Genomic DNA, 15,395 nt, shown 5'->3' with positions numbered 1-15,395 from the left:
TCACCTTAAATCTGTGCCTCTAGTTTTAGACACCCTACCCTGTCTATGCCTCTCATAGTCCAATACACCTCCATCATGCCACCTCTCAGTCCCTTTCGCTCCAGGTAAGGCCTTCGACAAGGAGCCGCATGCTAGGCTATCCGGAAGGTGAGATCTCATAGGATCCAGGGCGAGCTGGCCAACTGGATACAGAATTGGCTTGATGGGAGGAGACTGAGGGTGGTAGTGGGGGTGTTTTTCAGATTGGAGGCCTGTGACCAGTGGTGTGCCGCAGGGGTCGGTGCTGGGTCCCCTGCTGTTTGTCATCTATGTTAACAATTTGGATAAAAATGTAGTTGGCATGGTCAGTAAGTTTGAGGATGACACAAAATTGGTGGTGTGGTGGACAGTGAAGAAAGTTGTCTAAGATTACAACATGATATATTTCAACTGGGAAAGTGGGCCAAGGAATGGCAGATGGTATTTAGCTCAGACAGGTGGCAAGTGATGCATTTTGGGAAGTTAAGCCAGGGCAGGATTTGCACAGTGAATGACAGGACCCTGGGGAGTGTTGTAGAACACAGAGACCCAGGGGTGCAGGTACATGGTTCCCTGACAGTGGTGACACAGGGTGGTGAAGGTGGTGTTTGGCACGTTGGCCTTCAGTGAGGGCAGTGAGTACAAGAGTTGGGTCATCAAGTTACAGCTGTACAAGACATTGGTGAGACCACATTTGGAGTATAGAGTGTGGTTCTGGTCACCCAGCTATGGGAAAGAGGCGATTAAGCTGGAAAGGGTGCAGTAAAGGTTCACAAGGTTGTTACTGGGACTGGAAGGATTGAATTATAAGGAGAGATTGGATAGGCTGGGGCTTTTTTTCCCTGGAGCAAAGGAGGCTGAGGGGTGACCTTATAAATCATGAAGTACATAGATAAGGTAAAAGTCACAGACTTTTTCCCAGGAGTCTAAAACTAGAGGGCACGGGCTTTTTTGGTATGAAAGGTGAGACAGCAAACTGGATACAAAATTGGCTTGGTGGAAGGAGACAGAGGGTGGTAGGGGAGGGTTTTTTTAGATTGGAGGCCTGTGACCAGTGGTGTGCCACAGGGATTGGTGCTGGGTCCCCTGTTGTTTGTCATCTACTGTATATTAATGATTTGGAAGAGAACGCAGATGAGATGGTTAGTAAGTTAGCAGATGGCACCGAATACTATAATTCAATACTATCATTCCAAGCAACTCATCACCAAACTCCGAGACCTGGGACTCAGCACCTCCTTTTGCAACTGGATCCTTGACTTCCTGACCAACAGACCGCAATCAGTGAGGATAGGCAGCTATACCTCCGCTACAGTTAATCTTAACACCGGTGCCCCACAAGGCTGCGTCCTCAGCCCCCTACTCTACTCCCTACACACTCATGACTGCGTGGCCAGATTCTGCTCTAAAGCCATCTAAAAGTTTGCAGATGACATCACCGTAGTGGGCCGTATCTCAAATAACAATGTCGGAGTACAGGAAGGAGATAGAGAGCTTAGTGACATGGTGTAATGACAATAACCTTTCCCTTAATGTCAGCCAAACAAGAGCTGGTCATTGACTTCAGGAAGGGGGGGTGGGGTGGTGCACATGCTCCTGTCTACATCAATGGTGCTGAGGTCGAGAGGGTTGAGAGCTTCAAGTTCTAAGGAGTGAACATCACCAACAGCCTGTCCTGGTCCAACCATGTTGATGCCACATTCAAGAAAGCTCACCAGTGCCTCTACTTCCTTTGGAGGTTAAAGAAATTTGGCATGTCCCCATTGAAATTTTTATTCACCAGTTTTTATCGATGCACCATAGAAAGCATCCTATCTGGATGTATCACGGCTTGGTAGGGCAACTGCTCTGCCCGTGACCACAAGAAACTGCAGAGAGTTGTGGACACAGCTCAGTACATCACGGAAACCAGCCTCCCCTCCACGGACTCTGTCTACACTTCCCGCTGCCTCAGTAAAGCAGCCAACATAATCAAAGACCCTGGTCACCCCGGACATTCTCTCTTCTCCTCCCTTCCATCGGGCAGAAGGTACAAAAGCCTGCAAGCACATACCGCCAGGCTCAAGGACAGCTTCTATCCTGCTGTTATAAGACTATTGAACGATTCCCTTGTACGATAAGATGGACCTCATAACCTACCTCGTTATGACCTCTGCCTGCACTGCACTTTCTCTGTAACTGTAACACTTTATTCTGCATTCTGTTATTACTTTTCCCTTGTACTACCTCAATGCACTGATGTTTTGAAATGATCTGTTTAGACAGTATGCAAGACAAGTTTTTCACTGTATCTTGGTACAAGTGACAATAATAAACCAATTCCAATTCCAACCTGGGTGGTGTAGTGGACAGTGAAGATCATTCAGGGTCACACAGGATCTCGATCAACTGGGAAAGTGGGCAAAGGAATGGCCGATGGAATTTACTCAGACAAGTGTGAAGTGATGCATTTTGTGAAGTTAAACCAGGGCAGGGCATACACAGTAAATGGGAGGGCCCTGGGGAATGTTGTAGAACAGAGAGAGCTAGGGGTACAGGCACAGAGTTCCTTGAAAGTGGTGACATAGGTAGATAAGGTGGTGAAGAAGGCATATGGCATGCTTGCCTTCATTGGCCAAGGAATTGACTACAGGAATTGGGAAGTCACGTTATAGCTCTACAAAACGTTGGTTAGGCTACAGTTGGAGTATTGTGTGTAGTTATGGTCATCATACTATAGGAAGGATGTGATTAATCCAGAGAGGGTGTGAAAGGCCCATTGTTGCTGGACTAACATGTTTGAGTAATAAGTGGAGAAAGGAAAGGCTGGGGCTTTTGTCCCTTGAGTGAAGGAGGCTGAGTGGTGATCTGATAGTGGAATACAAAACCATGAGGTCCACAGATAAGGTGAACAATTACAACATTTAAAAGACATTTGGACAGGTGCATGAAGAGGAAAAGTTTCAAGAGATGTGGGCCAAACACAGGCAAATGGAACTAGTATAGATGGGTATCAGGGTAGCATGGACAAGTTGGGCTGAAGGGCCTGTTTCTGTGTTGCATGACTCCATGACTCTATTATCATGACCATCCAATTGAAACTGACCGCTCTAACTGAAACTGATGACTTCTCTGGACAAAACTGACTGCCCCAACTGAAACTGACTGCTCTAACTGAAACTGACGACTGACCAAAACTGACCACTCCAAATGAAACTGACCGCTCCGACCAAAGCTGACAACTCTGACCAAAACTGACCACTCCAACTGAAACTAACCGCCCTGACTGAAACTGACCACTCTGGACAAAGCTGACTGCTCCAACCAAAACTGGTCGCTTTAACTGAAACTGACAACTTTAACAGAAACTAACCACTCAGACCAAAATTGACCGCTGACCGAACCTGACCGCTACAACCAAAACTGACCACTCCGACTGAAACTGACTGCTCCAACTTATATTTATAGAAATGACTTGGATGAGAACGTCAGTAGTCTGAGAAGTCAGTTTGCTGACAACATGAAGATTGGTGGAGTCATTAATAGAGAGAATGATCACAGAGTCGCAGAGTCAGAATGTGGGGTAGTGTTCAGTGAGGTCATACAGAGGTGTGGTGGTCAGTGAGGTCATACAGAGGTGTAGTGGTCAGTGAATTCATACAGTGGTGTAGTGGTCAGTGAAGTCATACAAGAGGTGTAGTGGTCACTGGTCATAGGTGTAGTGGTCAGTGAAGTCATACAGAGGTGTAGTGATCAGTGAAGAAGGTTACTTATGTTTACAACAGGACCTAGATCAACTTGGAAAGTGGGCCAAGAAATGGCAGATGGAGTTTAACTCAGACAAGTGCGAGATGTTGTGCTTTGGCAAGTTAAACCAGGGCAGGACTCGTACAGTGTCCTAGGGTGTATTGTAGAACAGAAAGACCCAGAGGTACAGGTACATAGTTCCCTAAAAGTGGAGACACAGGTAGACACAGTGGTGAAGGAGTTTGGCACTCTGGCCTTCATCAGTCAGGACATTGAGTACATGAGTTGGACTCATGTTATGACTGTATAAGTCATTGGTGAGACTGCATACCTCTGAGTCATAGTTATACGGCACAGAAAACAGGCCCTTCAGCCCAACTTGTCCATGCTGACCAAGTTGCCGAACTGAGCTAGTTCCATTTGCCTGGATTTGACCCATATCCCTCCAAACCTGTCCTATCCATGTACCTGTCTAAATATCTTTTAAACATTGAATTTGTACCACCTCTACCGCTTCCTCTGGCAGCTCGATGCATAAACCCACCACCCTCTGTGTGAAAAACTTTCCCCTCTCACATTAAAGCCTATTCCCTACCCTTGGGAAAGACTGGGGACCATCCACCTTATCTGAGCGCTTCGTTATTTTATTAACCTCTTTACGTTCACCTCTCAGCCTCCCTCACCTCTGGGGCCTGCTATGCCCCTCAAGAACCTCTATACCTCCTGATGAAGAGTTACATAGGATCACGAGGGGCACAGACAGGGTGAGAGCACAGAGTCTTTTTCCCAGGGAGGGGATGCTAAAAACAAAGAGGGCATAGGTTTAAGGTCAGAGGTGAGAGATTTAAAATGGACATCGGGGCAGCTTCTTCACACAAAGGGTTGTGCGTGTTTGGAATGAGCTGCCAGAAACAGTGGTTGAAGCAGGCACATTAGCAACATTTAAAAGCCATCTAGATAAGTCCATGGATAGGAGAGGTTTAGAGGACTATGGGCCAAACGTGGGCAGATGGGACAAGCTCTCTGGGCAGCACAGTCAGCATGGACGAGTTGGGCCGAAGGGTTTGTTTCTGCGCTCTATGTCTCTGTGACTCTGTCAAGTCCATCCTTATAACTCAAACCCACCCCCCCACCGCAAGTCACACCCTGTGTCGCAATGTGTCAATGCCCCCGGTCACACCCTGTGTCGCAGTGTGTCAGTGTCCCCCCCAGTCACACCCTGTGTTGTGGTGTGTCACTCCCCCAACCCCCGCTCACACCCTGTGTTGCAGTGTGTCAGTGCCCCGCTCACACCCTGTGTCACAGTGTGTCAGTGCCCCACCCTCGGCCACCCCCTGTGTCGCGGTGTGTTACCCCCTCCCCCCCCTTCACACCCTGTGGTCACAGTGCATCATGCCCCTGTTCACAACCCTGTATCGCAGTGTGTCAGTCCCCCCAGTCACACCCTGCGTGAGGTCTGGCATCAGACAGCACCGTGCTGGACTCGAGCTGTGAACAGACAAGCCTCCCCAGTGCAAACAGGACTTACCCTGGCCTGCTGTAGGATGGCCTGTGCTTGTGCTTCCTGAGCTGATATCGGCGGCCCCTTCTCACCACTGGACCCATAGCGGAACTGCAGGGAAGAGAGAAACAACGATATATTCAACAGACCTGAAGGTGCATAACATGGACACGACCTGGGTCTGTCTGTGGCTCTGGATGGATGTTGTCCATTGGTGGAGGTATCTCCATCTCCCCAACACCCACGTCCATAACCCCCACTTCCTATTCCACAACACACCCACTCAACACCTAAACACCCAACACCTACCCCCAACAGAACAACACCCCAACACATGAACACCCCAGCACCCAAACCCCCAACACCTATCCAGTTTAAGAAAGAGAGTAGGGACAACTCTGGGAACTACAGACCAGTGAGTCTTACTTCAGTGTTGGGAAAATTACTGGAAAAGATTCTTAGGGACAGGATTCTGAGCATTTGGAGAAGCATAGTGTGATTAGGGACAGTCAGCATGGCTTTGTGATGGGCAGATTGAATTCTTTGAGGATGTGACAAAGCTCATTGGTGAAGGAAAAGCAGTGGATGTATTCAAGATCCACGAGGTAATGTTGCAGCTCTATAAAACCCTGGTTGGACCACACTTAGAATATCGTGAATCTGGTTGCCTCACTATAGGAAGGATGTGGAAGCTTTAGAGAGGGTGCAGAGGAGATTTACCAGGATGCTGCCTGGATTGGAGAGTATGTCTTATGAGGATAGGTTGGTGAGTTAGGGCTTTTCTCTTTGGAGTGAAGGAGAATGAGAGATGATCTGATACAGGTGTACAAGGTGATAAGAGGCATAGATTGAGTGGACAGTCAGAGACTTTTTCCCACGGCAGAAATGGCTAACACGAGGGGACATAATTTTCAGGTGATTGGGGGGAAAATATAGGGGGGATATCAGAGGTATTTTTTTACACAAAATGGTGAGTACGTGGAACGCACTGCCGGGGGGTGGTGGTAGAGGCAGATACATTAGGGACATATAAGAGACTCTTAGATAGGCAAATGGATGATAGAAGAATGGAGGGCTCTGTGGGACGGAAGGGTTAGATAAATCTTAGAGTAGGTTAAAAGGTCAACACAACATCCTGGGCCGAAGGGCTGTACTGTGCTGTAATGTTCTGTGTTCTATTTTCTACCCCCAACAGAATAACACCCTATCACCCAAACCCCCAACTGAACAATACCCCAACAGCCAAATCCACAACACCTATACCCCAACGTTACAACACCCTAACACACAAACACCCAAACACCTCATTCCAACACTCCAACTCCCAACAGAACTGCACCCCAACATGGATTGGAAAGGTTTAGAGGGATAAGGGCCAAATGCAGGCAAATGTGACTGGGTTGCATAGGCACATTGGTCAGCATGGATAAGTTGGGCCGAAGGGCCTATTTCCATGCTGTGTAACTCCATGACTCTATAACTGTAAGTCTGTGTTGACCACCACCCACTCATTTACACCAGCCCTACGCTGGTCCCATTTTATTCTCACCACATTCCCACCAACTCCCCCCAGATTCTACCCCTCACCCACACACTGGGGACAATTTACAGCGGCCAATTAACCCACCGACCCGCAAGTCTTTGGGATGTGGGAGGAAACTGGAGCACCCGGGGGAAATAGGAAGACGTGCAAACTCCACACAGACAGCACTGGAGGTCGGGATTGAACCCAGGACTCTGGAGCTGTGAGGCAGTGGCTCTACCAGCTTGGTGAAGATTGATTACAAATACTCATTTAATATTCCCTCTGGAAGTGTAGATCACCTTCTTTACACCTAATCACACCCCACCCATCGTTTCGTTATTGCCACTTGCATCCGGAGAGAAGATCTTTGTTAACGAGAATGGTCTCTGCCAAACTTATCTTCCTTTTCATCTTTCCACGTGCAGGGAGCGTGGGACATCGATCTTTGACCCTCAGCCTCTGGCACATTTAACAACTGAACCCACCCAGAGAGGACCTGGAACCCTTGACCAGCAACCTCTGGTCAGAAGTAAGTGCGCCAGGGAAAAGCTGCTGGAAATCTGAAATAAAACCAGAGAAAGCTGAAATCTCCCACAGGTCAGGCAGCGTCTGTGGGGAGAGGAACATTTCAGGTCCAAGCTCTTGCGTCAGAACTGGGCAGGGATGTTGGATCTGACACGTTATCCCTGTTCCTCTCCCACAGATCCTGGTTGACCTGCTGAGTGTGTCCGGCGCCCTCTGCTTGTATCAATTGAGGAGAGGTAGGTCAGATGGCAGAGTGAAGGGGATAGGGAGGGGGAGAGTGCTCCTGAGGAAGGGTAGGGTGGTGGGAACAGGTTGACGAGGAACTGCTGGGAAAGGGGAAAAATGGGAGCGTGGGAAACAGGAAGGGGGTTGAAGGACAGAGGTCCACCATTCTACAGTTCAGATTTAAAGATATTGAGCTGACATCCTGATAGAGAAAGACCGAGGGCAGGAAACTCACAGGAAGCATCAGCATTGTGCCTGGCGGTCCAGGTAATCCATCAGCTCCGGGAAGACCAGCTCGTCCGGTGGGACCCTGTCGGGGAGAGAGAGGCATCACATCACATCCGATTGTCAGGGCAAGTGTTGTGCTGCCGAGCAAGGGGTGGGTGGAAGACAAGCAGCAGGAGAGAGCACAGCCTCAGGGAATCCATCACATAATTCCCACATTCCTACATTCCTTCCAGAAAAAACATCAATCCCTCCCCCCACGACCCCCCCCCACCCCGCAGGAGGTCTCCCCCATGACAATCCACGAAAAAGGAACCAGCTAAGAGTCCAGGCCCAGCCCTTGTGAGGATGGAGAAGGTCAGGCTCAGATCAGATCAGATCAAATCAGATCTTATTAGTCACACGTACATCGAAACACACAGTGAATTGCGTCTTTTGCGTGTTCTGGGGGCAGCCCACAAGTATCGCCACGCTTCCGGCGCCAACATAGCATGCCCACAACTTCCTAACCTGTACATCTTTGGAATGTGGGAGGAAACCAGAGCACCACTCCCTCCAGCCCTGTCACCCCTCAGGAATCCCATTCACCAGACGTCAGGACCCCATTCAGTCCTTCATGCACATGTACACAACAGGGCCCACAACACCCACCAGACCACGACCAGAACGCTTCTGCTGATGTTAGTGGATGGAATATTGTTCACACCAGGAGGACACTGCCAGGAGTGAAGGGAGAACAGCAAACAACAAGATTGTCAATAAGGGCTTTCAAAGTAACATTGGAATCAGAGGCCGTGGCCACACTGTGGAGGGTCGTACTGAGGGATGGTCACACTGTGGGGGGGGGGGCAGTACTGAGCCCCTCAGGGGATCGCATGTGTCATGGACGGTACGAACGCGATTCTTATTTGAAGTGTTGCGTGTCGCGTTAGCAGGTGTAGCGTTGCATGTGTGTTTCGTTAGTATTAGTTTGCATTCTCGACCGTAGTATGTCATTGCGTAGTTTCTTCTTTTCTGTATTAGATGTAGTGTATTGACACTGGTTGTCTTTTGTAGTGTTTTTAGTAAATAAATGTTTATTTTAAAAAAAAGGGGCAGTACTGAGGGTCACACTGTGGGAGGGGTGGTACTGAGGGAGGTCACACTGTGGAGGCTCCAATTTTCAGATCTGCTGTTAATCTGCAAGCATTCTTGGTGTTTGGCAAATGCCCCCACACTATTTGATGATGTGGTGGCAGTTTTGCTGTTGTCTTGCGACAAATATTTATCTCCAAACAAAATTAACTGATCAAGAAATTCATTGAATCACTGCAGCTTCTGTCTGTGGGATCTTGCTGTGCATGGTTTGGCTCTGTTGATGCCTGGGGTTGTTCAGTGCCTCTGCAGTGTCTGAAGTGGTTCTGAGGTTCTGGCTGGTTTTCTCGAAGATCACATTCTTTCTGCTGAAATGAGTTGTATTTTCTTCAGGGGAATCGTTGTTCTTTGGGATTGAGTTAGAAATCCTGCATCAATGTTTGATACGGTAGATCTTTTTGTGGGGTTGGTTGTGACCTGCTGGGATGGAGCAGTGTACATAACCCTGAATCCCTGGAACACTTGTGGGCACCCAGGGAGACAGGCCTGCCTTGTCCTGAGGAATCTGCCAGTGACGGCCAATGTTGACATTCTTGAGCTGTGTCACAGACATGCAAACCAGAGACAGGCCTTAAATTCTGGGGAGCCCCACAGGCTGAAATGAGATCTGCCGAGACAGACAGGTCTTGCCAGAGACAAATGCTCCCACTCTGCATTTAATAAGTTCCAACATCTGGTTTGTGTGAAGCTGACTTGGTAACATATGTCAAAGAATTCTTTTACTTTCTCTCTCACTCGACTGAGTGTTAACTGATCCTCTGGGGAAACCTGCAGGAGAAGTGAGTATACCAGAAGCTCAGGCTACACGTGAGCTCTCTAACCTCCCGCCCTACTGAACACTCGCCGCGCCTGACTTGTGAAGAAATCTTCAGCAGGACTCACATAACCACAAAGCTGTTTCCCTCGAAATAAAATCAAAACCAACTCTCTGGGCTTTGCGATTTTTTTGTCATGAGGACGTTTGTTTTCCACAAATGCATCTTGGACCTGAGTCAGGCACCCCCAGGCTCTTGAAACTGCAAAGGAAATTAAAAATTCAGCCTCAAAGCAAGTTAGTGTCTTTTGTCTGAGTTTGTCACTGTGTTAGAAGGCGACACCAGGGTGGAGTGACAGTGGCTACGAGGCGGCACCTTTGCTGGAAAGCTTAGCAGCAGTGTTTGGTAATGTGACTCACCCGTTGGCCTGGATCACCTTGAGGGCCAGGCGGGCCCATCAGACCCGGGGAGCCTGGGAGACCCTGAATGAAGGGAATGCACGGCTGTGAAATACATTCAGCAAAACCCGACTGATCCACGACACAGGCAATCGAGACGGCACGCCGGGGACAGAGCGGGAGGTGCCCCAACCAGCTCAGATTACAGGCAATGTGCAGCCCAGGAGCAGGCCGTTCAGCCTGTCTGCCTGCTGGTGGGGTTCCCGTTCCCCTCCATCACATTCCCTCTCCTGTGTTTATCCAACAACCTCCCACCCTAACATCCCTCCAAACCCAGCCCAGTCACACAGCACGGAAAACAGGCCCTTCGACCCACCATGTGCATGCTGACCTTCGTACCTAAATACACTAACCCCATTTACTCAGTCCGTACCTTTCTCTATCCCAGTGATACATGTGCTCATCTGGTTAAATGTGAGAGTCGCTGCCTTCACTGACTCTTCGGGCAGTGTGTTCCAGATTCCAACCCCCTTCTGCAAAGTATTTCCCCTCACATCCCCTCTACATCTCCTGCCCCTCACCCTGAACCCACCTCTTCTGGTTTTAGACACCTCTGTGGTGGGGAAACGTTTCCCCCAATCCACCCAGTCTCTGTCCCTCATAACGTTTATACACCTTGGACCGTCTGTCCCTCAGCCTCCTCTGCTCCAGCCTCTCCACACTCTCCTCTGGAAGTAGGGCCCACAGTCTCAGAGACGAGGGTTTTGACACTCAATCAGCTGAGACAGGGATGATGATCTGGAGGGGCGGGGAGTGACGGTACAGTCATGGTCACTGATCCTTTCCTCTGGATGAGACAACCCTGAGAATGTGAAGGGTCCGTCTCAGTCTCAGACTTTTTCCCCAGGGTAGGGCAGTCTAAAACTAAAGGGTACAGCTTTAAGGTGAGAGGGGAAAGATTTAAAAGGGACCTGAGGGGCAACTTTTTCACCCAGAGGGTGGTGGGTTTGTGGAACGAGCCGCCAAAGTGGCAGAGGTGGGTACCAATTACAATATTTAAAAGACACTTGGACAGGTTTATGGATAGGAAAGAAGGATGTGGGCCAAAATTGGGCAAATGGGACTAGCTTGGGTAGAAACCTTGGTCGGCATGGATGAGTTGGGCCAAAAGGTATCCCAGTTGTTCCAGTTCACATATCAATCACATTCCCCACTAGTTTAGCCTGTAACCCATTCTCCTCACATTCCAACAACTGCCCCAGAATCTACCTCTCACCCACGCACTGAGGACAATTTACAGCATCAATTAACCCACCAACCAGCACGGTCTCTGGGATGTGGGAGGAAACCAGAACTGGCTGGGGAACCCACGCGGGTCACAGGGAGAATGTGCAAACTCTACACAGACAGCACCGGAGGTCGGGATCGAACTCGGGTCTCTGGAGCTGTGAGGCAGCGGCTCTGTCCACTGTGTCACTGTGCCAGCACAGGGGTACAGGTGTGGGGTGGGAGAACCTGAGTACGGTGGGTGTGGGGGCTGTGGATGGGGGAGGGGGAAAGTCCCGTGGGCACATCACTGCCTGGGGATGATATCTTGGAGGGATTGTCCAATGAGGCCACAGGTAGAACTTGGGAACAAGAGAGGGGAGATCACTTTGCTAGGGTTATACTGTTGGCCTCCCAATGGTCAGCAGAAATCAGAGGAACAGATGTGTAAGCAAATTGCAGAAAGGTGTAAGAGCAGAGGGATATAGTAGTGAGAGACATGAACTTTCCCAGTACTGAGGGGAACTGCTTCAGTGCAAGGGACTTAGATGGGTGGAATTTGTTCAGTGCATCCAAGAGAGTATTTTGAGACAATATGTAGAGAGTCCTACTGGAGACGGGGCAGTCAAACTTATCTTAGGAAATGAAACTGGGCAGGTGGGTGGAGGTGTCGGTGGAAAAGACTTTTGGAACAGTGATCATAATTCTGTAAGCTTCAAGGTACTTCCAGAAATGGATAAGGTTGGTACTAGAGTTAGTCTTAACTGGGGGAGGGCTGATTTCTACAGTACCAGGCAGGACCTGTGATTGGGAGCAGCTGCTGGAGGAAATACTTGGCAGGTAAAACAACAGCTGACTAGTGGAAATCTTTCAAAAGAGAGTTAGTGAGAGTTCAGGGACAGCACGTTCCAGTGAGGGTGAAAGGCAAATTTGGCAGGATCAGGATGAGAAAGGGTATTGAAGGTTTAATCAGGAAGAATAGGAAATGTATGTCACGTATAGGCAATTGGGATCGAGGGAGTCTTTTGAAGAATATAAAGAGTTCCTCTGGGAGACAACTGAAGAAAGAACTTAAGAGGTCAAAAAGGGGCCAAGAAATATCCTTGACAGGTAAGATTAAGGAGAATCCCAAGACATTCTGTAAGTATATCAGGAGGAAAAGGGGAGCCGGGGAAAGTGTGGATCCCCTTGGGAATGAAGGGTAGTGAATGGAGTCAGGGGATGTGGTCGAGGTCCTAAATTAATACTTCTCACCTGTATTCACCAAGGAGGACGTGGAAGATGGTGAGTTCAGGGAGGGGTACATGGATAATCTGGAGCAGGTCAGTATTAAGGAGGAGGAGGTGTTATCTGTCTTGAAATGCATAAGGGTGGATAAATTCTCAAATTGGAGGGCCACCAATATCCTCGCAGGGAGGTTTGCTCGGGAGGGTTTAAACCAGAGTGTCAGGAGGGTGGGAACCAGAGCAACAGGTCAGAAGGTGGAGGGATTGAGGGGAAGGTAGGGGTTAGGTCAAACAAATCTGAAAAGAAGGACAGGCAGGGCCGGGTTAATAAACACAGTGGGACTGAAGTGTGTTTGTTTCAATTCAAGGAGTATTATGGGTACGACAGATGAACTTAGAGCCTGGATCAGCACATGGAACTATGATATTGTGGCCATTACAGAGACTTGGTTGTGAGAGGGACAGGACTGGCAGCTCAACGTTCCAGAATTCTGATGTTTCAGACGGATAGAGAGGGAAGTAAAAGAGGTGTGGTAGTTGCACTACTGAACAGGGAGAACATCTTAGCTGCACTCAGAGAGGACGTACTGGAGGGCTCATCCACTGAGGCAACAAAGGGAGAGCTCAGGAATAAGAAAAGTGCAATTACAATGATGGGGTTGTGTTATAGGCCTCCCAAAAGCCAGCAGGAGACAGAGGAATTGATATGTGGGCAGATTATGGTAAGATGTAAAAGCAACAGGGTGGTCGTGTGGGTGACATTAACTTCCCCAATATTGACTGGGACTTCCTAATTGCAAGAGTCTTAGATGGGGCATACTTTGTTCGGTGCATCAGAGGGTTTGTTGAAACATTATGTGGTAGTCCAACTCGAGGAGATTTCCCTTCTGTTGAGAAATAGGCCCAGCCAGGTGATTGGGGTTTCAGTGGGAGAATATTTTGGGAACAGTGATCACACTTTAAGATAGTAATGAGTAAGGATAAATCTGGATCTCAGGGGAAATTGCTAAATTGAGGGAGGGCAAATTACGACATTATCAGGCAGGTGCTGAGAAGAGTAGATTGGGAGCAGCTGTCATCAGACAAGTCCACATCTGACATGTGGGAGTCATTTAAAGAGCAGCTGGTCAGAATTCAGGACCAGCATGTTCCTATAAGGAAGAGAGACAAGGATGGCAAGATTTGGCAACCTTGGATGACGAGGGATGTTGTAAATTTAGTCAAAAAGAGAAAGGAAGCAGATGTAAGGTTCAGGAAGCTGAAATCAGACAGGGTTCTGAAGAAATATAAAGAAACCAGGAAAGAACTCAAACAGGGGATCAGGGGGGGTAAAAAGGGGCCATGAAATGTCCTGGCAAGTAAAATTAAGGAAAATCCCAAGGTATTTTATACATACATTAAAAATGAGAGGGTAGCTCGAGAAAGAGTAAGACCGCTCAAGGACAAAGGAGGGAATTTATGCCTGGAGCCAGAGGAAGTGGACAAGGCACTAAATGAGTATTCACCAAGGAGAAGGACATGGAGAATAGTGAGATCAGGGAGGGGACACTAATATTCTTGTACATGTTGTTATCAAGGAGGAGGAGGAGTTGGCGATCCTGAAAACATTAACGTGAATAAATCCCCAGGGTCTGATGGGATCTGTGCCAGGTTATTGAGAGAGGCAAGAGAGAAGATGGCTGGGGCCTTGAGAAAGATCTTTGTATCCTCTCTAGCCGCAGGTGAGGTCCCAGAGGACTGGTGAATAACTAATGATGTTCCTTTGTTTAAGAAAGGGAAAAGGGATAGTTCAACAAATTATAAGCCGGTAAACTCCACGTCAGTGGTCGGGTAGCTACTGGAGACGATTTTTAGAGACAGGATTTACTCACATTTGAAAAAGCATATGCTTATTGGAGATAGTTATCAAATACTAGAGGGTATAGGCTGAAGATGTGAGGGGGAAAGTTTAAAGGAGATGTGCAGGGCAAGTTTTTTTCATGCAGAGTCTGGTGGATGCCTGGAACGGGCTGCCGGGGTGGTGGTGTTGGAAGCAGGTATGATAGCAATGGTTAAGAGGCATTTAGAGAGTTACATTAAGATAAGATTTGATTTGATTTATTAGTCACATGTACATCGAAACATACAGTGAAATGCATCTTTTGTGTCGAGTGTTCTAGGGATAAGGACCATGTGCAGGTAGATGAGATTAGTGTATTGGTTTATTATTGTCACTTGTACCCAGGTACAGTGAAAAGCTTGTCTTACAAACCAATCATACAGGTCAATTCATTACACAGTGCAGTTACATTGAGTTAGTACAGAGATAGTACTAACTTGGCATCACGGTCGGCACAGACATTATGGGCCGAAAGCCCTGTTCCTGTGCTGTATTGTTCTATGTTCTAATCCCCAGGGCAAGATAAGATCTAATCCAGAATTCTATGGAAAGCGAGGGAGGAAATTGCTGGGGCTCTGGTGGAGATGTTTGCATCTTCATTAGCCACAGGCAAGTACCAGAAGACAGGAGAATAGCTAATGTTCTTTTACTAAAAAGGGCAGCAGGGATAAACCAGGTAACTCAGGCTGGTGGTAGGGAAAATCCTAAGGGATAGGGTTGATCTACATTTGAAAAGGTAGAGGAGGCAGTGGAGTCAGACACAATCACTGTGTTTAAGAGATATTTAGATAGACAGTTGAATAGACAAGCATAAATGTGATTAGTGTGGATGGGCAAAAGGGTTGGCATGGTCACAATGGGCCAAAGGGCCTGCTTCTGTGCTGTATGACACTGAGACTATGACCTCTCGACCTTGCACTCCCCCGGTCTTCCCTTAGTAGAGCAGCACAGTGGCACAGCAGGTAAAGCCCCTGCCTCACGGCTCCAGAGAC

At 48.3% G+C, this 15,395-nt stretch overlaps 1 protein-coding gene across 1 annotated transcript in view; it reads right to left on the bottom strand.

Annotated features, from left to right (window-relative positions):
• Window positions 1-15,395, bottom strand: part of col11a1a (collagen, type XI, alpha 1a) — a 217,187-nt gene that overhangs the window by 124,939 nt on the left and 76,853 nt on the right. Inside the window, 3 exon segments of the mRNA XM_052013124.1 lie at window positions 5,273-5,356; window positions 7,756-7,830; window positions 10,054-10,116. Of these exon segments, the coding sequence (XP_051869084.1) occupies window positions 5,273-5,356; window positions 7,756-7,830; window positions 10,054-10,116 (222 nt within the window).

The sequence above is a fragment of the Pristis pectinata genome, chromosome 3 (genome assembly GCF_009764475.1).
Source record: "Pristis pectinata isolate sPriPec2 chromosome 3, sPriPec2.1.pri, whole genome shotgun sequence".
In the NCBI taxonomy this organism is placed as follows: Eukaryota; Metazoa; Chordata; class Chondrichthyes; order Rhinopristiformes; family Pristidae; genus Pristis; species Pristis pectinata.
This window is presented reverse-complemented; position numbering and strand designations above follow the sequence as displayed.